Genomic DNA, 24,622 nt, shown 5'->3' on the forward strand with positions numbered 1-24,622 from the left:
GTAGTCCTGCATCAAAGTTCACCGCCCGCCAGGCCGCTGATAAATGTGCATGCGGCAAACAATGCTAATTACACAACTACCACCGTTAAATCACTCAACACGTGTTTCACCCCTCCATGGGGCATCTTCAGGAGTTATGTTACACCGATTAGTGCCAAACACAGAATAGTTTTATTGGCAAGGGATGTTAGGAGGTTTATTATTAAGCTTGCAAAGCGGGCGTGGGACGGTTAGTATACAGATTGATTAGTTCAATATGTGAAGGCTTTTAGGGTGATGAATGTATAACTCCAGAATATAATATATTAAATATTGTTTACTATCTGTTCCTGAAGACTTTGTATGGTCAAAATCAATAAATTCTTTATTCAAATAGGCAGCTACACTTTCGAATTGTCAATCAACATAAAATATACGTTTTATATATTTGCATATATACAGTCGTCAGTTTATACAGGTTGTTTTAAAATACGTATATAAGTGTTAACGTTTTATATCTTGTATATATACATACATATAAATAGAAAGCTTTGTCACTTTTTATCTGCTACTATATACATATATATATATATATATATATATATATATATATATGTCTATAGAAGCAGATGCATTAAATAATGGTATAATTGTTTTAACAATTATACCATCATTATTAATAAAAATTCTATTGAAAACCATTCCTTATTTCTTACTGTTTTTCATGTCACCTTTTCCAGGTACCTGTTCCGTCTGATCGCCGACCCATCCTGTCGCGCTGATCAGAGAAAGCTCGGACTGCTCCTCCATGATTGCATACAGGTGTGTGATTAATTTACTAACTCAGATATAGCTCGCGCCAAATAATTGACATCTCTGAACTCGTTTTTCGTAGCGGTACAGTCAAAGAGATAATGTTTAGTTACATAAATATTCTCAGATTCTCAAATCTTGTTTTTATTATTTTGAAGTATAATACGAAAAACTAAGTAAATTATACCAATAATCAATAATAAAAATAAACAAGTATACTTAAACTAATCTAGAAGAATACTGTCAAAACCTGGAGCAATAGATATCTGTTTGAACTTAATTTAAGGTCAAGTTTAATATCATGTATGAATGTATTATTAACAAAACTATAATACAGGTTCCCAGGCAGCTCGGGGAGGTGGCCGCTTTCGGGGGGTCCAACATCGAGCCCTCTGTCAGGAGCTGCTTCGAACAGGCCTCCGCCGCCGCTAAGGAGAGTAACAACAAGACTGGCACACTCGACAGAAAAATTGGTATGTGCTTCTTTATATAGAAATTCTGCTAATTAAAACAAGCAGGTTACAAACTAATATTCATTGTTTGTAATAATATTGCTACATAAAAAGCCGCCATATGTGAAATTTCCCGCGGACGTCGTCACAACGCTCAACCGTTTGCTCGTCTCGCCCACTCGTCTCGCTCACTCGCACGGCGTGCACTATACGCGCTCTTGCTTACGCCTTGGCTGCCTGCCAAGGCGCAACACGTGCGCCCGCGGCCGTTGGAGTTCTCGGGGAGTCGGATTTGAACTCATTTTCCGCGCACAATAATTATGTTAATTATACAATAAACGTTTTTCCACATCACATGTTTAAATTTATACAAAATTACATGCACAATGACAAGTGAAGAAAAAACTTGCCAGATTAATAAACCCAAAAACAACTAAAGATAATGTTGCCATTATTAAACGTAAAATTTCATCATTGCATGTGCAATAATTGAACATTTTATTTTGCACCTTCTTCGCACGGAATAGGGTAGATATTAGCATAAAAATTTTCTTGTCTAAAGTTGCGGTGGGAAAGTAACATCGCTCATGCTGACTGAGAGCTGTTGACTCCTAAAGGTTCTCTAGTGGCGACCACTAGGCGGTTGATGCAGTATGAATAGGCCACACACTAGATTAACTGACGACATAGTTAAGATCAAGCGCAGTCGCTTTATGTGGGCAGCGCAAGAGCAGTTATCGTGGCGATATTTCGGGGACGCACGTGCCTTGCAATAGGTGCTTATCGCCTGAAGACAAGAAGAAATATTCATTTTCATAGATGTCACAGCAGCTTAATTTGATTCTAGTTGCTATCAAATTGGGCCCTTCTGAATAAGATCTAAAATAGAAAATAACATAAATAAAGTAATAAATAAGATAAAAGCAAAATGCATACAGCTAATATAGTCTATAATTATATACATTCAAAGTAAATCAGTGTAGTCAGAGTAAATCAGTGTTTACCAACGTAGACCCCATGACCCACAGTGGGTAATTTGATTGTTAAAGATGAAATTTAGAAGAAAACTTGACACGAGTTTAATCATGAATTAATATCATAAATTAATGTTACATAGGGAGGGCATAATAATTTTAGAAAGGCTAAGCTGAGGCAACGTGAGACCTTAAGTAAAGGTAGTTTTACAAAGGTTCTAAAAGCTAATAATATATACAGTTGGAGAGAAGGAGAAAGAGCGCGAGAAAGAAGACAGCAAAGAGAAGACTCTAGAGCGAGACCCGGATGGACAGCTGCAGTACATCGAAGCGTTCCACTTCCTGCAGTGGCTGCAGAAGGAACCTCAGTCCATGGTGTGGTTGCCGGTCTTGCACCGTCTGGCCGCGGCTGAGTCCGCCAAGCACCAGGCCAAGTGCAACATTTGCAAGGAATATCCTATCGTTGGCTTCAGGTAATTTACTTAGTATTGTTACAACAGTAAAGACATTTGCTTCTGGTTTTGGTTGACTTTCTGCTACATTTCTACCGTGTTACAAAAACTAGACAAAAATGTGACAAATGAACCGGTGGTTATTTGAGTATGGAATATTCGGACAGTCCAAGCCCGTGGGGTGCCCTGGACCACTTAGTCACTCCATGGTTCACTTAAACGATCTAAGTGATCGCCAGCCTTCAGATCCAGTAAAATATCAGAGGTTCTCCCGGGAGCCGTCAAGCTTTACTGCTTTAAAAGAAGTCTTAGACTATGTACCCTGCCACTTCAAACATGCGTCATTTGGGCAGCAGTGAGGGTCAAAAAAGTGATTGATTAGGGCACTGGAATAATTTTGTATGAAGTCCACTTGGATCACTTTGGGAACATTGCCCAAATACTAAAAAAGTATTTGATATAATAAAAAAAAATATGTTTCAGGTATCGCTGTCTGAAATGTTTCAACTTCGACATGTGCCAGAAGTGTTTCTTCAGCGGTCGCAAAGCGAAGAACCACAAGCTGACCCATCCCATGCAGGAGTACTGTACAGCTGTGAGTATATTTTAAATCTGGAACTAAACATCCTGAAAACAGTTTGTCATTTTTAGAACAAGAAAAACAATTTTCCTGGACGAGTTTTCTAGCGAAAATGAGTCAGAGATAGAGGTATTACTCTAAACCTCGTTTGTTTTTGGCTAACAGACGACGTCGGGCGAGGATGTGCGAGACTTCACGCGTGCGCTGCGAAACAAATTCAAATCTGCGCGCTACTTCAAGAAGCACCCACGCGTCGGCTACCTACCTGTTCAGACTGTACTCGAAGGTAACACTAAAATCTATTGTCTTACTTCTTTCCTTCGTTCTGTTTATCCTTACCTCTTTCTCCCTCTCTTCTCATTTCCTCTACATTTCTTTTAATTGTTGGTCAACGTAGTAGAGGGCATGGATGTGATTGTATTAATTACGTGTAATTGCAGGTGATGCGTTGGAGTCCCCGGCGCCTTCGCCCCAGCATGCGGGAGGAGCAGGAGGGGCGGCAGGAGCGGGTGATGATATGCACTCCCGACTTGAGCTCTACGCGTCTCGTCTCGCACAAGTCGAGCTCGGCGCACGCGCAGCTGATACCCCCGACAGGTAAAACACACACATATCCAATCATATTTTCTGGGTGATTTGATTTAAGGTGTAAAAGCCTTAAACATATTATATATATTCATATATTATATCAAGTATTTACTTCTACATAGTACCTCTGACACCTGTAGAAGCCTTCTTGTAAAAAGGCTTGCAGCTATTTGTTCCTTATGAAAGTTTGACCTCATCTTTCATTTTGAAAAATTTGACTTGCGCACATTGTAATCAATAGAACTAAACTATATATAAAATGAATATATACCGTTCAAAAATATGGAAATAAAATATTTTTTCATTATTTAATCGTGTAAAAAAGTTTATATTTATATTATTATTGTATTATATGAACATACAAAACAAAAGTTTTTAAAGTTTATCAAAATACGTCTTCATCTTTCCATTACTCTTTTGACAGCTACTTACTTGACATCTTTCATAAAGAAACACTTCAAAATTAATTAAAAAACTAAAGGGTTATAAAACATTTAACCTCATTCCACATATACATAATGCAAGTGGAACTAACACTGTGTTTATTTGCAGCGACGAAGAACACCAGTTGATCGCGCAGTACTGCGCCTCGCTGAACGGAGGTGGTGATGCTGATGAAGCGCCGCGCTCACCCGTGCAGGTGGTCTCCATCATCCACCGCGAGCAGCGTCACGAACTCGAGGCCATGATACGGTGAGCACTAGGACACACCTGCACCAGGTCTAACTGACCAGATGAAGGTAGCAACAAGAGTTAAAAGTACATCAAAGATTCCAGAAGTGATCTACCGTTTACACAGCATATGTCCTGGTCTAAATTCCAATCTAATACAACGCCAGAACTTTCTCCCACCATCTGGTTTTCTTTCCCAACTACTCAGCGACGCAAATTATATTGGCATTTGAACCTGATGTCTGCAGGGAGCTGGAGGAAGAGAACGCCAGCCTCCAGGCAGAGTACGAGCGCTTGAAGGCCAAGCAAACGCCAGGGTCCACTCCTGAGGAGCAGCACGGTCTTGCCGAGAACAGAAATGCACCGGTAGACCAGGTAAGTGGTAAAAATGTAAATCAACAGATAGAATAAGAGAATCAGTGTTTTTTTTTACATTGTACCAAGGTTCGTCCCTGAAAAACCCTCAAATGAAAAGTGGTTGTTAAAACAGCCTCCTTACTTAGTGACTATAGAGGTCAAGGCTTCAGGGATAGCGAGGGGGAGACTATGCAGAATAGAACAGCGCATGGGAGTGTGGATAGAATATTATCTTGAACATACTCGTACATTGACCACTGAGAGGGTTTTAGTGCGAAGGAATCTCTTATAAATGGATGAATTTGATGAATTCTTATGGAGGTCCAGAGGAAGAGTATCTTGAACTTTTAAAAGAATTACGTCGTAAACGACAATAAAGACTTACTTATAATGCCTTAGAATTTAAATTAAAAGGATCTCCTTTTTTACTATTGGCTTGCATCTTTCAGGACATGATGGCTGAGGCCCGTCTGCTACGCCAGCACAAAGGGCGTCTGGAGGCGCGCATGCACATCCTGGAGGAGCACAACCGTCAGCTGGAAGCACAACTCCAACGCCTGCGAACCTTGCTCGACGAGGTACTTTAAACTTTCTAACCCCATCGATCTTTCTTTTGAGGTCTTATCTATTTAGATATAGCAGGAGAAAAATTAATCTTCACTGTGTCAATAAATCTTTTTATTTTAGAATATGAGGAGAGAGATATATCCATTTCACTCTATGTATTTATGTAAAATAGATATCTATTAAATGATACTAAACGAATGGAAGTAACCTGGAACTGGCATTGGGCAAGCCATATAGTGCCCTGAATAAATGGACGATGAAGCCTCAAGGTTCTGGAGACTATGTACCGGTACAACCTGTGGTCAAAGGAGATCCGTAAACGAATGAAAATAACCAAGAAATCCCAGCGGATTAGCAAGTAGAAGTGGCAGTGGCAGGTCTCGTGGTAGAGACGATGATGTAACGGATAGACGACCTTGTTGGTTGATGCTAGATGGCGCTTCTAACCAAACCTATTTGAAATCTATGGGTATTTATGTCCAGCCGTGGACATATGGCTTCAATGATATATATATATATATGTTTGTGTGTGCTTAGTCAATTATAATATTTTATACTTAAAGAAAGCAGTTTGTTTGTTTTTTTATGGCCTCCATTACTCCAGTAATAAATAAACTCCGGGCCTCTCGCCCCCTTTTCTTATTTTTGGGACAGGGATATATTAAACAATGATTTTTTCACAAACTTTTCTATTTTCACTCTCTCTCTCTCTCTCTCTCTTTCTTTCTCTCTCTCTCTCTCTCTCTTTCTTTCTCTCTCTCTCTCTCTTTCTCTCTCTCTTTCTCTCTCTCTTTCTCTCTCTCTCTTTCTCTCTCTCTCTTCCTTCTTCTATCCTTCATATTTTCTATCATTCTCACAGCACTGCAATGTGAATGAAAGTTTACATCCTCATCGCCTCCCATCCTTCGCCATTTTGTGTAAATTTTAATTCTTTACGTTTCCATTCAATTGAGTCTGTCTGTTTGTATATATGAATTAATAATAAGATATTCTTAATTTGCATTCTTCATTAGAAATTCCTTCACAATCTAGAAAGATCTAGGATATAGACAGAGGAATAAATATACATATATTTGTTAACAGCCTTCAGGATCGCCGCCAGCTCGCACGGGTACTCTTCAGACGCGTTCTGTGACTGCCTCCCAGTTGGCAACAGATTCGCCAGCCAAGATGCACAATGGCCTCTACCACGACCCTCATACCAGTACGTAATCCAAAATCAATAATTCTTTAACATCAAACCAACAACATGGAATTTCGTCCAGTTAATAAAAAAAATATTATTTTTTATTTTAACTTTGTGTTTTCAAAATATCTAGTCCATAGAAATAAAAAATAAATTTGGTAGCTTAAATTTTGTAATCAAAAAGTAAATTAAGATTGTAATTAAAAATTTCCGGGCATTAGGAAGGCAGTGTTTTTTTCTTAGGTTGGTAGGAAGAAACATTTGTCTAGTGAAAATGTATCATTATAATGAACTGGACATTTTATTTGTTATTAAAGGAGCCAGAAACATTTACTTTATACTAAGAAAATAAAATACTTCGTTTTAATGTACTAAATTCCAAAAGTGGGTGCAGATATTTTGATATTATTATTACTTTAAATCATTTAATGTAAGTCTACATCAAAAGAATGATTCTAGAATTGTCCAAGTTGATAAAAAAAACTAGAATTTAATTGAACTATAATTGACATTCAAGTTAAAATTACGGGGGTTCTATACGTGTACCTGCTAGGTATATATCGATTTTTCAGAAATGAATGTTTATCTATCTAGATTATTACTTATTTAACATGAAATTTACAAACACAGACACACTATAATTACACTATTACATACAAAGCTATATCCAAAAGAAAATAAGACAAAAACTACACTAAAACAACATGACAAAAAGTTTAATAATCAATTAAAATATGAAGTTGTATTTTTATCTGTGATCAACAAAACCATGTGTCTATATCCGCCATTTTGTCGTGCACACACAAGATGGCGGACGCGAGAGAGATGCGGAGCGGCCGCCACCACCGCCCCACGCCGTACACTCCCTCATGCACTGCGCAGGTCAGATGGTTACAGGCTTTGTGCGCCTTGTACCATTGTGTAACTATTGGAGACTTTGATGACACGTTCTTTTATTGTATTATTCCTCTCATTTTTTATTTCAAATAGACATACACAGCCCTGGATATAAGTATGACTGCTTTTTCTTCTTTTTAGCCAATAGACTTCCATTACAAGTCAAAGCTCTTCCCTAAACATCGCCAAGATGACCGGTCTTGACTGCATCCGGCGTCTTCCCACGATCTTAATTATGCCATTTGTCCACCTAGTGGAGCGCTAGCCCATGCCACATCTACCAACTCGTGGTCGACCCGAGAACCTTTCGTTCCTTTTTTTCGATACAAGTATCTCTTATATTTTGTTCATTAATTTCAAAAAGATTTACCATTTCAATTTATTTATAAATTGTGTGATACCAAATAAAGTAAATTAAAATTTCAAGTCTCCAATAGTTTATATTATTAACTAAAGATGTCGTTTTATTTTGTAGCTTCGTTCGTTTTTTTTATCCTTACATCTAAATTTTAAACAGCTGCTTTACAGACATGGCGAAATGTTCCTTTAAATTTTTGAAGTTTTTGTTCTACCAACAGCTATATGTTAAAGCCTTCACCATTGCTTGTTGCTTGTGTTAGCTTTTTCCCCCACTTTGAAGATACAAACCTATCAACAGGTTGGACACAAATACGTGATAACGAGTGTTGCTCTAGTACATTCTAGCTCTGCACGTTGCATGGTTTGTCGATGTCGTTTTGAATTTCGTTATATTAATCATTGGTTTTATTCCGTTTCACTGGCACCAGGACGCATACCGTGAGGTAAACAAATATTATATATTTATAACATATATATGTCTTTAAATTGTAGCAGACAATATTATACTTATGTCGGAATATCGTTGATTCTCGATTTTAATTATCGACTTATCCTTGTCTTTTTCACCAGACCAGTTGAAAGCGACCCCCATTTAGTGTTTTCCGATGACCTCCACCTAGTGGGCGGACAGCCTGTGTTGTTCTTGACTCAAGAACTTTAAGGCTCTCGGCCCTTGGCTATCCGTGGCGAGAGAGAGAGAGTTTTAACACGATCCTTCGTTTTCAGATGATCTTGGTCGAGCAGTAGAAGAGCTGGTGACGGTGATGTCTGAAGAGCAACCAGATCAGAACTCCAACGCACCCCCGGAATACACCAACGGGAAACCGGCTGCGGGCAAGGAATAGCCCCCGGTCGCCTCCCACTCGGTGCTGCGGGGGCGGGGCTAACTGCGATACGCCCCCTTCCACGTCGACGCTCTGGCAACTAGAATACCTTTCCTTAGATACTCCAAATGGGAGCGCTGCATCTTCACACTTTATAGTTTCTGTCCACCCTCAGTCACTACAAGACCTAATTGACACAGTCTCCAAGGATCACCTAACCCTTGACTCCCCTCCCCCGTGGACATTAAGTCATCACGCGCAATAATTAAATACTTATAAAGGAAATAAATCAAACTACTGATAAAAATAGATTTTAGAAGATTTTTACTAAAATGACAAGTATTTGCAATGGTATTCCAGTAAGAAAGATATGCTTTATTATCTTATTATAAGAAAGAAAAAAAAAACAAATAATCACTATGCCCGGGCACGAATTGACGCCCGTGGACGGAGGAGGGTAAACCTAACTTGACAATTCCTTAGAGCTAGCCTGACATGATGTCTGACGAAATATACAAAGATCGCCACAGTAGCTCATCTTCCTGATACATCTACTGACTTTTCGCGACCATCTAAGTCGTGGGCAATGTAAACGTCCAATGACAATGTATCTTATATTCTCTCGTTTCTCGCACAGGACATACTATGAGACCATTGGAGACTGTGTAGACATGGCAGTATATCTTGCTTTACCTCCATTACTAACTTTCATCTCGACACTAACAAACAACACTGCATGTCTCGTGCACTCAGAGCACCGTCGTCATGCACCGGCGCGTCGGCCGGGACCTCCGGCGCCTCCGCCATGCGGGGCTAGCTGCCGCCGCTCAGCCCCTAATGGTGACGTTCACAACGATCACCGTATGCAACGCTTATTTTATTAATAAGGGCATGCCTTTGTTGCAGTACGTGTCGTGATTGAGACTTCCCTATCTTTTAGTTTATAGTTCGGTCGCGTTAACAATGTATTCCAGACTACATAGCAGAAAAAAATTCCGTTGCGATTCTAGTAGAGGAACACGAGCTGTATAAGAAATTTAAATGGACTAGATGGACCATGGAGACCACGGCTAGCGCCGTCGAAAGACGCATTATTCAGGTAACGTTCTAATCAGCCATATTAGAAATCTATGTAGGAGGCCTGGACATATCCAGTAATGGATGTTATATAGCTGAAATATCAAGTCACCAATCAAGCCTTCTACTTGTATCCAGAGTGAACAAATTATTAACGAACTGAGAATTGCGTTTTCAACGCGAGCGAACTAATTCTATTCTTTATCTCCCTTTAGTTCCCCTCTATTTCCGTTACTCCCTTGTTCCTCCCACGCGGTGTCCAGTGTTGCCAGAGCGTACAACGAAAAAGACATAACGAGCATTTATATATATAGAATGGGAACTGTACCAAATTTATCTGTAAACATGTATCGGTCGTTTAAGTACATATCTTGTTAGTACAATTTTCCATTACCCTCATATCACTTTGTATATTGCCATATCATTAGCGCAACGCGGAAAGAGTTAAATGCATATCGATTTTATATGTTTTGAATACATGAACTTATTGCTTTCGAGCAGGAAGCTAGGTGTAGCCTTAAAGTAATCCGTTGGACGCGCTCGCGCCAAATCTCTGACGAACGAGGGCCTATTAGTGAATGTATTTTAAAATATAGATAACCAATGTTCCGCGGTCCGCCGGTAGCTGTAGCCGAGTTGCGGTCGCGTTGTGTTTGCATGTTGTGTATTTTACATGTTATCGACTTATCGAAATGTATCGTTAGTTGGAAATTACGAATAGTCATGCTTCGACGCGGCGTAGTGGTCGCGTCGCGGCACTCCGGTACGCACGTCCGCCGGCCCCGCATGTCAACGTTCAACTGACATTTTGTAGACAACCATACCATAGATAACATATTCATGTCTTTCTTATCTGTAAACTTTTTCATTTATTCCTGCAAATATAAATAACAATAATTAAATGTATTACATAAATTTTATTCGCATTTAAATTGCACATGAGAGAGAAATATGTTAAATTTAAAAAAATGTACATTTATTTCGAAAGACAACTAAAGTTATATACATGACAACTACAATAAAAGTTTGACGATTTAGTGTGACTCGAGATAGAATACGTTCCGATTCCAGGGCGGTGGAAGAGCGAACCGGCGTGTCGCACCCTCGTTTCGGGTATTTGAAGCGGTAGAGAAACTTTAGCGGTTAAAACTAATGTATTCACTTCTTTCCACTATCACCATGCCGTACCCTCAGGGTGCGCGGACGAGACATCGTTCCCGTCTCCGTACTTTTTGTAACGTCACTACTTGTAAGATGACGCCTACCTTTTAGATAATATTATATTCGAGAGATGAATTTTATACGAATGTTAAGTAAACTGTTAAACGCTAACTATATGTATAAGGACTTCCGATTTAACCATATCAGGTTTATTGTTTTACGTTGCGCCGACGTCCGCCGCCATTAGTGCGCGGCCATCTTGTTGACAGCTGTCATCAGCTGACAGCGGCGGCAATTATATACTTGTTCTATTTTTTAATTTTGCTAATATAGATTTTAAGAAAAAAGCACAATTTATTGTAACCTTAACGAACGAGATACTGTTAAGAGTTTACACTAATATATTGTTATTAATATTATTTGACCGGGCGTAGTGTTTAGTTTTATTTGAAATTATTTGTGACGAAACCATTTTTTGGCAACTATTATAATCATTATACCTAACATGTACTTTCGCATTTATTTGTATATTTTACTGCGTTTATGATGTTTTAGAAGATAAATGCAAATAAACATTCAGCATAGTATGGGATTTGTTTTTTTTTTATTATCCCATCCTTCTTTAGACTTCCATAATACAAAAAATTTCACAAGAACAATCCTACTAACTATTAATTTATTTATTTAAGGCTATCAATGTACATTTCACTATGGCGAACGCAATTTACTATGTTAAAGAGAAATTCTCTCATGCCTTATTTTCCTCAGGAAACCTAAGGTCTCTTAGTTGTAAAATGTTAAAAAACAACGAAAAATTACCAAAAAAAATAAAAATTTAGAGAACTTTAGTAGCGAGAGGCTGTAAGTCTTTTCTAAAATGAATCTTGTGTAAAATAAACCTCATATTCCTTTCGGATATTGACAAAAAATAAAATAAAAATAAAATCATTTTTTATTCCAATTACACAGCACAACAGTGGAAAATAAAGGGTTCTTGCAGTCGTGCGGCGGCCTCCATTACACTGAGCAACAAAAGCATCAATACATTTAAAAGACAGTCCCATAATAATACAAGACATTACATGCAGAGCTTGAAATTTGAAAAATAAAACCTTTTAAATAATTGAAAACTAAGATTTTAACTTAAAGTAGGGAAATGTGGCCCACAAGTGGGACCATAAAAAAGCACAACAGGACACCACATCCACAAACGTTGCTACAATTTGCAGCCAGAAATATGGCAGATAAAGAAAAACATAAATAATAAAAAGAAGTACATATATGAGAGTGTATAGCAATACACTATTGAAATAAATTCAAATATAAAACAACAATAAAACAATTCAATTTAAAACGAATTTTATTTGGTTAAACAAGACATTGTAAACTTAACATAGGCTTTCTTAAATAACTCAAAGTTAAATAATTATTATCAACCCCACTGTATTAGTCAGTTCCCACAGTTGGGTACCTCCTTTATAAACCACAAGTGTGGTCAACTATCCTTTATAGATGCATGGTTTATATACAAACATCAGTTTAGGAACTGAATTTCGGTACATTTGCACATATTACTCATAAATACTAGTATAAAAAGCTACATACCAGTTATTTGGTCTGGAACAAATTTAAAAGCACCACATAAAGATATTGACAGTTATTTCATAAAAGAATTAATACCAAGGCAGTGGAACCATAAAATGAAAATTTCTTTCCTACGTATTACAGATTAGATAAAATACAGAACTATAGATTATAAATGGTTTAATTTGTTACAAACTTGAATTAAACATTTAGAAATATGTATTCCATATTGAAATATCAACTCTGTATAAACAGTACTTTTTAAAATCATATTGTGAATCACCAAATGAAAGAGATAAAAAATAAAATTCTGATTTTAGCAATCTGGATAATATCTAAGAAAAAACTTTACATTATTAATGCAGATATTCAAACTAAACATAAAGTAAAAAATGTGATTTGATCAATTTTATTTGCAATAATTTTTCGTGTATATTTTTTGTAATACATTGGTACATGTTACTAATATTACTAAACATAATTACTTCATATAAACATGCTTTGGGCTTATTTGGAAAGTTATTATTTGTAAAAGCTTTATAACAATACATTGTTTCAGGCAACATGTCCGGAACTGGATGCTCTCCTTACAATAGATTTACAACTAAACTGAAGGGGCTTGTATCTTGTGTCTTCAAATAACCTTAAATGTCATCTCTCCATGTTGTAGATAGACATTCTATAAGCTTGCCAGTCTCTGGTCTCCGCTTCAGAATTTTAAGGTCCAAACGATAATCTGGTCTGCTATGTGGACCTGCCCATTATCACCTCAACTTGCCAATCCATTGGACTATGTCTGTTATTTTCATCTGTCTCTGAACCTTCTTATTCTTGCTTCAATCTTACAAGGAAAACCTAAGCATGGTACACTTATTGTCACATCAAGAGACTGAACTTGCCAATGATGCTCCGAGTAAGAGAAACAATACAATTTATATATTATTACTAAAGCAATGGTTATAACGGACTATAGTGTATATTATTTAATTGCATATATATATCACATTTCAGTGTATTTTTAATATTATACATTTATATATAATCTGTAGGAACAAATACATAATGTAAAAATTTCACATAGCCCTATATGTTTTTTTATATCAACTCATACTGGATATACATATATGATAAAGAAATTAATGATTTAAGTTTAATCGAAAATGTTGAAATAATGTATTTTGTTAATGAATTTTCATTGCATAGTAGATATATAAATTCAAATGTTTGATGCTAAAATTATTTACCAATTTTTTCATATCGCTTAGACTGAAAAATATTTTGTGGATTACAATAGACACCGACTTTGTCGTCAACAATTCCACTTATAGATAAATCAACTTATCTAGGCTAGACTGTGTACCTAGTTGTGTAATTGGGGCGGAGAGAAAGGATCACCAGTTTCAGTTGCAAGACAGGATCAAGGAAGGAGCCATCACCTCACTGAGCAATAAGGAAAGTGAACAGACCTTTCTAGACTTCTGTAGAAAGGTTATAGGACCCATGATAAGAGCAAACATAAAAAAGTATAGATAAGATAATTTAAATAAAAGAATTAAAGTAAGACAAGTAACAAAACTGTGATAATTTAATATCAATTAAAAATAAAAGGAAATATAAATAAAATCTTGCAGAGAAAGTGATGGAAGTGAGGTGATGTTCTAAGGACAGGTAAAGGAAATTAAGATATAGTGAAGGGAAAAAAAGAGAAATGACCTTGGTAGGTGAAAACGAGATGTCTCCAAAAAGGACAGACATCTAATTAAAAAAAAAATTATCTAGAGATGCCAGTCATGGTTGTAACTATGCAACTTCATATAATGCAAGAATTCATCTTTCGAACATGCACATCTTTTAGTACAGTCAGTACTAAAAATTACTGAGTAGTCCAGGGAAAGTCACTTCACAGACTTATTAAAAAAAGTTTGTTGACTGTACCTTTTATTGCAAATTCAACCAAATAGTGTATATAGCTCCGAGACTGTTTTTAAAGAAGCCTTTTCCATATATTTTAATTTGATGTATACCATCATAGGGCACCTCAACTTTCTTCTACTTCCCATTACATCAGACTCATTTCATGCTGTACATGGTAGATCACTTCATATAACACCATGTAATTAATAGTATATATAAATAGATGAATATATATTCTATTTTTGTATAAGTGTAAATATATACTAGCATTCATTTAATATGTAAAAAACTCACTTTCATACATACATATTTAAACTTATCATATTAAATACATCGCATTGAAAGTGGATATTTATCTGTACAAGTATTTTTATCCATTGTTTACAAACTGACAAATTACGATTTATTTAAATATTTTACTGTTCTATTGCAATTGTGTTTTTCCAAACCATTTTTAATTTAATAAATAAATTTTCGTATCAAAACTTCAAGGGAGCAAAGAAGAAAGTCATATAAATTAATATATCCTAGAACCATTATTCATTTAAAAGCCTATATTGTTCCATTATAAAGTCAATTTTCTATCTTTTACAATTAATATAAAGTTAAATATTTTTAAGCGTAATTCAAACAATTTCTATATTCGCTCCAATATCTATCAGCGTATATATTCCATGATAATGTTTACACTTGTACAGTGGACACAGTGTTGCTGTCTAAGCCATTAACAGGTGCTGGAATATCAGTACGAGGTCTCCGGAATAAAAGAACATGGGGCTCAGGGTTATGTACCATGAAATGTAGCCATCCAGGACTCTGCTGAACACCGAGGTTGCGCCACTCAGTCTCGGTCATGAGGTGAGACTTAGGTACCAATCTGGCAATGTCTGGTGGCAGGATCACATGTCTGAAAAGAATGACATTATAATCGCAAAGTGCAAAACAGCTAAAACAATTTTCTATTCTTTTTATATTTCCCGAAAACAACACTCCTCTTCCTTATGTTGTATTGCTTTCTACTGAGAGCCATGACCCTTATTAAAAAGTTTTTTTTTATAGCATCTATGACAGTCCTTGGCGGTGTGTATAGCGAGGTGTTTTCCTTGATAAAAAATGAGTAAAAACAACCATTCCTTTCTCCTAGCCTTCCCAAGCTATCAAACATTTACAGACAATTGTAAACAAAGATTGTTAAAATCATCTTAGATTAACAAATTATTATTAAACTAGTGCCTTGTTCCACAAAGGTTTTATATTTCATTCTATCAAATAACATTAGATAGCGTAAAACCTGTCAGGGAATCTACTAATTGAATGTATTAAAATACACTTTTCATACATTCAACCAATATTGGAACAAAGACTGGTCAAGTTCCACCTACATTCAGCAACTTCCCGCAATCTTACTTTAGCATTGGTCCAACTAGAGGGGGCTTTACCCATGCTATGTCTACTTGCTCATGGATGCCACTTGAGAACCTTACTATTTACACCATAATTACAATACTGACCAATATGTCAATAAAAAACAAACATACAAAATGATAAATATATATAATTATCTAAAAACAGTATAGAATTCCAGAGGATAGATACAGGTGACTATGTTCTAGACCAGACTTATTCATAGTTTCAGAAATAGTGAAACATGTAATATTAACTTACTGTTCCCTGGTAAAGAAATGTATCCAAAGCCTAGATATCTAAAGTGAACAAATACTAACCAAATAACGAGGATTAAATTAAGAATTATTAATTTGCGGCAGAGTTAAGAGAGAGAGAGATTAATTGTGAAATCTCTTGTAACCTACTGAAAGATATACACTCTCAGAAGAGACCAAATTTTGAGTTGGTAAAATGTGGTAAAGCAGGAAGAGGAGGAGTTGGATTGAACCAAGGCCTCCCTAAATCTGGTAAGTAGATATTAGGTGTTTTATTCAACATCTTTCCCTTTAAAAAAAAACTTTACCTGGAACTCTCATAGTAAACCTATGAAATATATTTGAATAATTAATAAAGTTTCAATATAAACTGTAAAAACTATGTAAAACTTATGTTAAGGCATAAAGGCATTATATGAAAAAGAAATCATCATATATATTTCTTTAACTGTCACTATTGTACAATAAAATCAATTTCATAACATTCAACATGATGTAACACATCTGAAATTATATTACTTTACCATATTTTTATTACTGGTTGTAATTACTGATAATGTAAGTAATAATAGGATAAAAATTAAAAATTCAGAAAATGCACACACTAATCTATTTGAAGGCAAAACAGCATAAAAAAAATAAAAATAATTCTTATGCAATTCTAAATATTCTTTTGTGACTTCACTACGCCCTGCCGATGTCTCGATCAATGAGAACGGTATTTTCAAAGTAATATTACTCAATATCAAATATTATTTCACATTATTAAGCTTCTATATACAAAAGCATAAAGGGAAGATAAAAAACAGAAAGTACACGACATTTACACGACGTAATAAAATGCATTGTGGACCACTCCACGAACCTTAACATATGGATCGAAATTAATGTAAAAATTTAAGTATCATCTCAGAGGAAAACTAATATTTTATATATGCAGGAAAACTTAGAGATTGGATAAAACTTTAAAAATATAACGTTTAAATATGTTCCAATAACAAAATTTTCTTACCGATACTCATAAACGTCATCACTGTACCTCTCCGAATACTGTATTTGATCCACGGGCATTTTAAAAAATTTAATCTGTCTTATTAAAATATCTTAGAATTATGTAAGGTTAAAACTATATTCTAAATAAAGAATACAAATGTAAAATAATATTTTAATTACTCCGCACTTTATCTGGCCGTTGGCTCAGCTGAACTCTGTCAATTTTGACACAAGCTCGATCACCGGAAACATGAATATTGCTTAAAAAGCTAACACATTAAATTTTATCCATTATCAACTTTTAAATTAAAATCATATAAAATATTTAAAAATATTTTCACAAGAAATGTGTTTTATATAAATTTCGTCAGAAATTATTAATCACCGACAAAAATTTTAGGGTAAGATAAATTGGTGCATGTTCAAATAGTTTTTGAACGTAATTACAGAACGGAGGGAAAGTCAATATGACATTTTTAATTTTTCTAGATAATTCTTTTTACGCATTACGTCATAATTTTTGTAATCTTTTCGTTTCATCATTTTCAAATGGAAAACTTTAATTACTTAGCAACTATTTTATGATTGTAATTTTTTTATTAGATGCTTTCTTAATTATTTAAAACCTCATAAACAATTTTTTTTTTAAAAACTTGTTTAGCTATTTTATGAAGGCTATATGGAATAACAGGGTTACGCAAGTGGGAAGAGCAAAAACATTGTCGTCGTCATTATCAACGGCGATCATTATTCAATCGCTGCCACCCGAACCGTCGTTATAATTCAACAACGTTTCTCCGGTGTAGATATACTCCACTCACTTTACTTTTTCAGGATATTATTCTATGCTTTATCGGCAAAATGAATTATTTATAATTAATACTAACAAATGTAATATATATTCTTCTTAAAAATAAAATATACGGTTTTTTTAGTTTTATTATTTTAAAATATTTTTACACAACAAATTAAAATTGCAATTAGTTTTAATGCCGTTCCATTCATCTGTAAAAGGTAATAATTTCAGTTCAGACCACGGAACGGCATACGCAGTGTAAGACGACCGCCAACAACCATTTGGATAGACAACCTTATTACGGTTTTCGAAAGACGCTGTATGCAGGTCACAAAGTATCTAAAAAAAGGGGTGATTTTTGTTCATAAGTTTCAATTTAAAAGATAAAATGTAATATTATGATTATGAAATTTATGAGCTTAGTGTAAATATCTAGTTACACTAAGCTCATAAATTTCGCTCTTCTGTTACCTCGAAATGTTACCAACTAGTACAAAATGCTTTTACACAATTATCAACTAGCTGACATTTACCAGAATACATAATTATCTTTGCTCGGATTTCTGATACACAGAACAGAAAACTTTGGATGTATTCAGATTCTTTATGCTAACTGAAATAATAGACTTTTTGGTGAAGTAGACCGTATTTCATACGGCAGCCATAGCGGAATTCTTGTATTTTCTAAATTACATGACTTATACCTCTACGGATATATTATTTAGATGTGTGGCTCGTTGTTGACATTTATCTTCGCTGCTGCAAATAAAGCGTTACTCAAAGTGTGTCGTCCATCAACAAGACGTTCTCCCTTGTTTTGTCGTTTTTGGCCTTGTGTCGTTGGCTGGGACTCGAGTGTTACTATTTGGGCGAATAAGTAGTTTCAAGTGCGGCAGCTATAAAATCTTAGTTACCATACTACCATGACTGTAGCTTATTGTGGAATCATAGTAAAAATATATGTATTTAAATGTGTTATTTATTTATCGATATGAGTTTATCCTTTGTAATCAAGGTGATCAGTTATAGGAGCAAAAGCTTTAAGAGGAGATTGTATATGTATGTTTGTACATATGTATATTTTGTACACGTTAACTACCTATTATGTATACTTCCACTGTTTCAATACTTTGGCCGTCTGTAAGGGATTGCATCGTGTGATAAGACCGCCCATTGTATTTATTCTTTACTTTTATACAACTATGATTATATTTTATAGCGTGTACAATAAATAAAATGTACAGCATATTTGCTGTCAATAAATATAGTACTCACTGTCAAAAAGTTTCAGTTCCAGAAATATAAAGTACAAAAGCCGTTTTCAAAATTCATATCACTACATCATAAAATTGATTATTGTATACTTAGACTTTGTACAAGAGAGATAGAAGATAAGAAGTTAATAGGCTGTCGCATTCAAATAGAATTTTGGGAATGATCACTTTATACAGAATGATTGTACATAGGTGTTTCATTTAACCCTTTAACGATTTACACCTATATCGATCACCCGGTACATTAACATATTTTTTAAAAGAGTTTTCAAATATATTTTTTTTCAAATTACAATAGAACTTTTTGTCCCAAGCTTTTACGTATCTTTTGGTCGCAGTCGCTATCAATTACCAACAACGAGGGCTGGAATAGCAGCACAACCGTGAGCCTGGGTCACAGGTCCTTCAGTTTGAGTCCTCGGCTCATCAGTGCCTGTCGTCATCTCACCATGAGTGCGATCACGCTCGAGTTCCTACAGGATCTTCTCAAAGAGGACCATCCTGATGTGGTTATTCAGGAGTTTGAGGTACGTAAAATATTTAAACAGGAAATTTCTAAAGTATATCAAACTGTAAACTATTAAATCTTTTTAATTAAAGATTTGTGAATTTTTATAGTAAAATTATGTAAAAATACATATTTAAATGTACATTATATCAATGTATTGACTTTTCAAAAGTTTCAAGTACAGGAAATTCGAAAGAATGCATAAATATTGTGTCATTGTTTTGACATATTTTTACTATTAACACTAATGAATGTAATAAATGACGAAAATAAGAGGAAAATTAAAAAGTACTGTTTATATTTCTAAATATGAACAAGTTCATAAATTTAAAACAGATATATCAATTATATTTAGTAATAAAAAAAATGTTTTCCGACAAATAATTCCGAAAGACATTCACTTGTCAAGCGCGAAATTTAAAAAAAAATTATTTGACATTAGAATGAGCAGATTCCCTTTTTTTACGCAGCAAAAATATTTCAAAGTTATATATTTTAAAGACATGTTTTACGAAGGAAAAAAACTATAATTTAGTATTTAACATTTGCACTTAAAGCTGGTGATACATTTGTTTTAGGGAGCTCCAGGAACGAAAAGAGGTGATAACTACACTTCCATGGTTTATCGAATCTCTTTAAAAGGAATCAAGAAAAAAGATGACGATTCCTCTGAATCTTGGGAGGGATCTATTATCTACAAATGTCTCCCTGAAAGCATTCTTCGGCGAGAAGCATTCAAAAGCGACGAATTATTTTGTAATGAGGTGGCATTTTACAATAAAATATGGCCGACGCTATTAAAATTTCAATCCCAGTGGGATAAAGTCACACATCCTTTCAAGTCTATACCGAAATGCTACTTGGCTCAGAACGATCTGGTGATTCTAAAGGATTTAAAGCAGCTCGGCTTCGTAATGCCGGATAGGAGACAGGGATTGACCATAGAGCAATGTTATTTCGTTTTAAAACATCTCTCGCATTTTCACGCGTTGTCTATGGCCATGAAGTATTATAACCCAGAGGGGTTTTACGAGCTTCTGAATATTCAGGATGGCATATCTGAAGGTAACCAAATTATATCATAATTAACATTGCAATTTGTTTTTTAATATTCATTTACCCCAAAGTGAACATTGCAATGGGAGATTCAACCTAGCGGGGGGTAAGACAAGTCTAGCAATATATTAAAAAGTTCAAATCCAAACTAATCTGTGATATCAAAAGATAAAGATTGGAAAATAAAAATGTATCCAGCCACCTAAAAGTAAAAAGATGAGGAAAGTAAGGCGATGAAAGCAAGAAAGAATAAAAGAACAAAAATTGCTAGATATTTAAAGGATAAAAGTAAAGAATAAAAGAAATTGAGAAGTATGAAAGTGAGTGTCGAATAAAGATAAAACTCTGAAAAAATTATGTGTAAATAAAGTCCCAAACTAGATGGGGGTTACGAGAGGCTCCCAATAGCAGGGGCCATAAAAAAAACCTTGTGGGATGGAGCCTACCCACGCCATGTCTCTCAACTCATGATCGCAAGAACCTTTCAATTCCATAAAGCTTTTACTCTCTTTCATTATGAAAGAGTTACAAGCAGTTTCGAATCGTTACTCAACTTAAAATATCGACATTGCCAGTCTTACAGGAAGCTACCACCAGCTCGAAAGGCAGTCCCGATGAGAAGAGGGAATGACAAACTAATAAGTTGCTCTTTTCAAATATAGTTTTACAATGAGTCCACAATAATAATTAGCTTCCTGAGTGAGCATCAACAATATTTAATTCTACACATAATTATAGTATTTTTAGATAGATTAATGTACTTTTTTGTATTTAAATTTTTTTGGTATTTTGAAAAGTTAGTGTCCACTATTTTATTATCAAAAAGAATGTACAAAAACTAGAGATCGTCCTTCAGGATTTTTTCAAATCTTTACACTTTACTCGATTCCGTAACAAGGACTGTCAGAATAAAAATGACATCTAATTACGTTGGAAACTAAACTTTTTTTTCAGTATTCTTCGTACCTGAGAACGTAGACTATTATAAAAGTTACTACACGGAGGCAATTCAAAACGCAATCGCGATGGTCGAAGAGGAACTCCGGGACTCAGAAGATAAGGAGTTGTACTTGGAGAGGTTCAGGCGGTTCTGTAGCGAGGACACCTTCTTCCAAACCATGATGGAGATGGTGGTACCGAAGGAACCTCTCGCTGTTATTTGCCATGGCGACTGCTGGACTAATAACTTGCTGTTCCGATTTGTTGATGGCGATATAGCTGAGGTAACTTCTTTTATTTGTCGTAAATATTAAAGTCACTCAATGGGTGGCTATGTACGTGAAATCCGTAATTGAGATATTAGAATAATTCAGAGAAACTGTACCAAATATTTAAATCGATTTAATAACATGTTTGTGACGCCCAATGTTTGCCACAAGTCTTTCTATATGTCTAAATATTTGTGAAATGAAACCACAAAACTATGTCAGATTTTTGGGAAATTTTCTATATTACCCCACAAATATCATAGGTATGTTCAAAAACATAATATTTATGTTTGAATGAATTATATTATTATTATAATCTATGAAGGAACGCAATGGTGACAGATTGAAAACATCTGTAAACAGAATGTATATGGCAACACCAAAAAAATTACACCGATATATATTAAATATTAATACCTACAAAGCCTCATGGTTGTATTTACTTAATTTGAAATCAAATTGTACATAATCTGATAAATATTTGAAAGCTTTTTTTTTGTATTACAACATTGAGTTCTTTTCTTATGAACAGCTTTTCAATACATGCAAACACCTCATACATTATACTCATACTTATCACATGTCGACATCACTCTATAATATACGGTGCAAACTAAATTAAAATAGTATTTTTTAAGAAACTCTAATTTTTAAAAAATAAAACTACTACTACTACTGGTTTACAGATGTATATAGTGGACTTCCAACTGGCGCGATATGCGTCTCCAGCGTTGGACCTGGTGTATTTGATGTATCTATGCCTGGATAGGGAACAGCGTGCCGACCACCTGCCTTCACTCCTGGAGTACTACGCAGACGAGTTGCACACGAGGCTGGTGGAAATGAGCGAAGAAGATTCTGCTTTCCACACAACACTCAACAGGGATACTTTATTTGACATGTCAGTGTGCCTATAAATTTGCCGAAGCCTATTTATGAGCATCCACAATTATATTTAAAAGCTTATGTAGTTTTTGGTTATAATGGTTATTTTGTAGTTCATATGTTATTACTAGAAATTATTGCAGGATGTGTGCTAACCAAGAGACTGTGTTAGGTTGCAGGAGGAGTTCAAGCGTAGTAGCAAATTCGGCCTGGGTGTAGCACTAGATATGTATCCAATCATGACGTGCGACAGTGACGAGGCACCAAATCTTTATCAGTCCAAGGTAATTCAGACATAACAAAATCAATTGCATATATTGTATCTAAATATTCGCCAAATTTAAATTATTTTGTATTTATCTCTAATTATTTTTATCAGACTAATTTTTAGATATATATTTATGGCTTATGTTAACATTTAATATGTTATATCCAGAAAATTTTACTAGCAGTCAGAATAATTTTCGTACATGTTCTAGCTTATGGCAACTTTTATTTTTATAAATGTCATTGTCATAATAAGGTATCAACAATTTTCTCACAGTTAACGATATTTAAAGGATTTGTGTCGAAATTTCACAATTATGTATAAAAGTTGAAGTTGTATATTACAACATTTGAATTACTAAGTGTAATTTGTGTGAAAATTTAAAAAAAAATATTTGACAATACTGAATATTTTGGCGGTATGATTAATATGCATTAACGTTACGCGAATTTGGACGCTATAGTCTTTGTGTTAACGACCATTTTCCCGTGTGGATATAGGCGCCTGAACAACTCTCATCAATTTTACTTAAAACCGCAAGTAATTAATTAATTATAATATCTTTCATCCTAATCATAAAAGATAGAAACATTGCCGCATTCTTCTGCCACTTCTCCCAGCGTTAACCTACCAAGTCGAGGAAGCGTAGTGAAACCAAAAATTCTACGCTTTGTAAACTTGTAGTACTGAATAACACTATTGATGTTATGATATATCGACTACAAAGACAACATAACTAACATGAAACATTCATTGCAACATTCATCTAATAATTTTGCTTTTCATTACTCTGATATACCAATAGATGCTATGTCATCACTATTGTTACTAATAACAGAGACCATATCATGTTTTGAAAACATGGACTACAGATGGATGGATGGAGGAATGTACCCCATACAACACTTTTTGGACTTCAGACTATGTTCAATTTATTTTATATTTATTTATTCAATTTATTAATTAAAAGAGACTTTTTTAACTGAAAACAATATTCAAACACAAAACTGTTTGAATTTTGAAAAATTTTACTAAGATCACTTTTTTTTTCAGGCCATTCTGGTCCATGGTTAATACTCTAGAACCATAAGGTCCCAGCTGCCTATGTGTACTCATTTGTATTGTGCCAAAGTGTTAATGTTTCTTTTCAGTATGTAATGTCTCTATTTTCATGACAGGAGAGTGAGATCTCAGCATCACCTGACTGTATCAAGCCAGTCTGGACCTCAAACGCAGCCTGCAGGAAGAAGATGACTGACTTAGTTCAGGATCTGGTAGATGGTGGCCTATTATGAGCTAATTTAATAGTTGTTTTATAATTTATTTATTTTGATTATAACCTTTTAAATTATTATCCTTTTTAGTTTTATTAAACCACAATTTTTTATATTGTTTTATACATTTGCACATAAAATTGATACTAGAAGCCAGCCTTTTCCAAATAGGTTAAATTTGTGGGGTCTGTGTCTGTGTTTCCCAATGTGGGTCTACACCCCACAGGTGGGCAATTTGATTGTGAAAGGTGACAATTCAAAA

At 34.9% G+C, this 24,622-nt stretch overlaps 3 protein-coding genes across 3 annotated transcripts in view; 2 read left to right on the forward strand and 1 right to left on the reverse strand.

Annotated features, from left to right (window-relative positions):
* The window catches only part of LOC137920437 (dystrophin, isoforms A/C/F/G/H-like), a 508,054-nt gene extending 498,685 nt beyond the window's left edge, over nucleotides 1–9,369 (forward strand). Inside the window, 12 exon segments of the mRNA XM_068763802.1 lie at nucleotides 720–801; nucleotides 1,130–1,265; nucleotides 2,478–2,691; nucleotides 3,154–3,265; nucleotides 3,416–3,536; nucleotides 3,691–3,847; nucleotides 4,391–4,531; nucleotides 4,759–4,885; nucleotides 5,317–5,445; nucleotides 6,518–6,638; nucleotides 7,428–7,502; nucleotides 8,604–9,369. Of these exon segments, the coding sequence (XP_068619903.1) occupies nucleotides 720–801; nucleotides 1,130–1,265; nucleotides 2,478–2,691; nucleotides 3,154–3,265; nucleotides 3,416–3,536; nucleotides 3,691–3,847; nucleotides 4,391–4,531; nucleotides 4,759–4,885; nucleotides 5,317–5,445; nucleotides 6,518–6,638; nucleotides 7,428–7,502; nucleotides 8,604–8,722 (1,534 nt within the window). The 3' untranslated portion in view covers nucleotides 8,723–9,369.
* A 3,348-nt stretch (nucleotides 9,370–12,717) lies between these two features.
* LOC137920171 (cyclin-dependent kinases regulatory subunit-like) lies at nucleotides 12,718–17,320 on the reverse strand. The gene is made up of 2 exons (XM_068763429.1): nucleotides 17,111–17,320; nucleotides 12,718–15,344 (listed from the first exon to the last, which is right to left on the reverse strand). Exons 1-2 carry the CDS (start codon nucleotides 17,167–17,169, stop codon nucleotides 15,122–15,124), a joined length of 282 nt encoding a protein of 93 aa, XP_068619530.1. The 5' UTR covers nucleotides 17,170–17,320; the 3' UTR covers nucleotides 12,718–15,121.
* Nucleotides 17,321–19,610: 2,290 nt separating this feature from the next.
* On the forward strand, nucleotides 19,611–24,420 carry LOC137920438 (uncharacterized). Its single transcript, XM_068763803.1, has 6 exons — nucleotides 19,611–19,688; nucleotides 20,248–20,734; nucleotides 21,680–21,948; nucleotides 22,620–22,834; nucleotides 22,991–23,102; nucleotides 24,265–24,420. The coding sequence occupies exons 1-6, from the start codon at nucleotides 19,611–19,613 to the stop codon at nucleotides 24,379–24,381; spliced, it is 1,278 nt and encodes a 425-aa protein (XP_068619904.1). The 3' UTR covers nucleotides 24,382–24,420.
* Nucleotides 24,421–24,622: the final 202 nt, after the last annotated feature.

This window comes from Battus philenor, unplaced genomic scaffold (assembly GCF_028537555.1).
Source record: "Battus philenor isolate CCGP_79_NKW_IND1 unplaced genomic scaffold, ilBatPhil1.0.hap1 SCAF_18, whole genome shotgun sequence".
Taxonomy (NCBI): Eukaryota; Metazoa; Arthropoda; class Insecta; order Lepidoptera; family Papilionidae; genus Battus; species Battus philenor.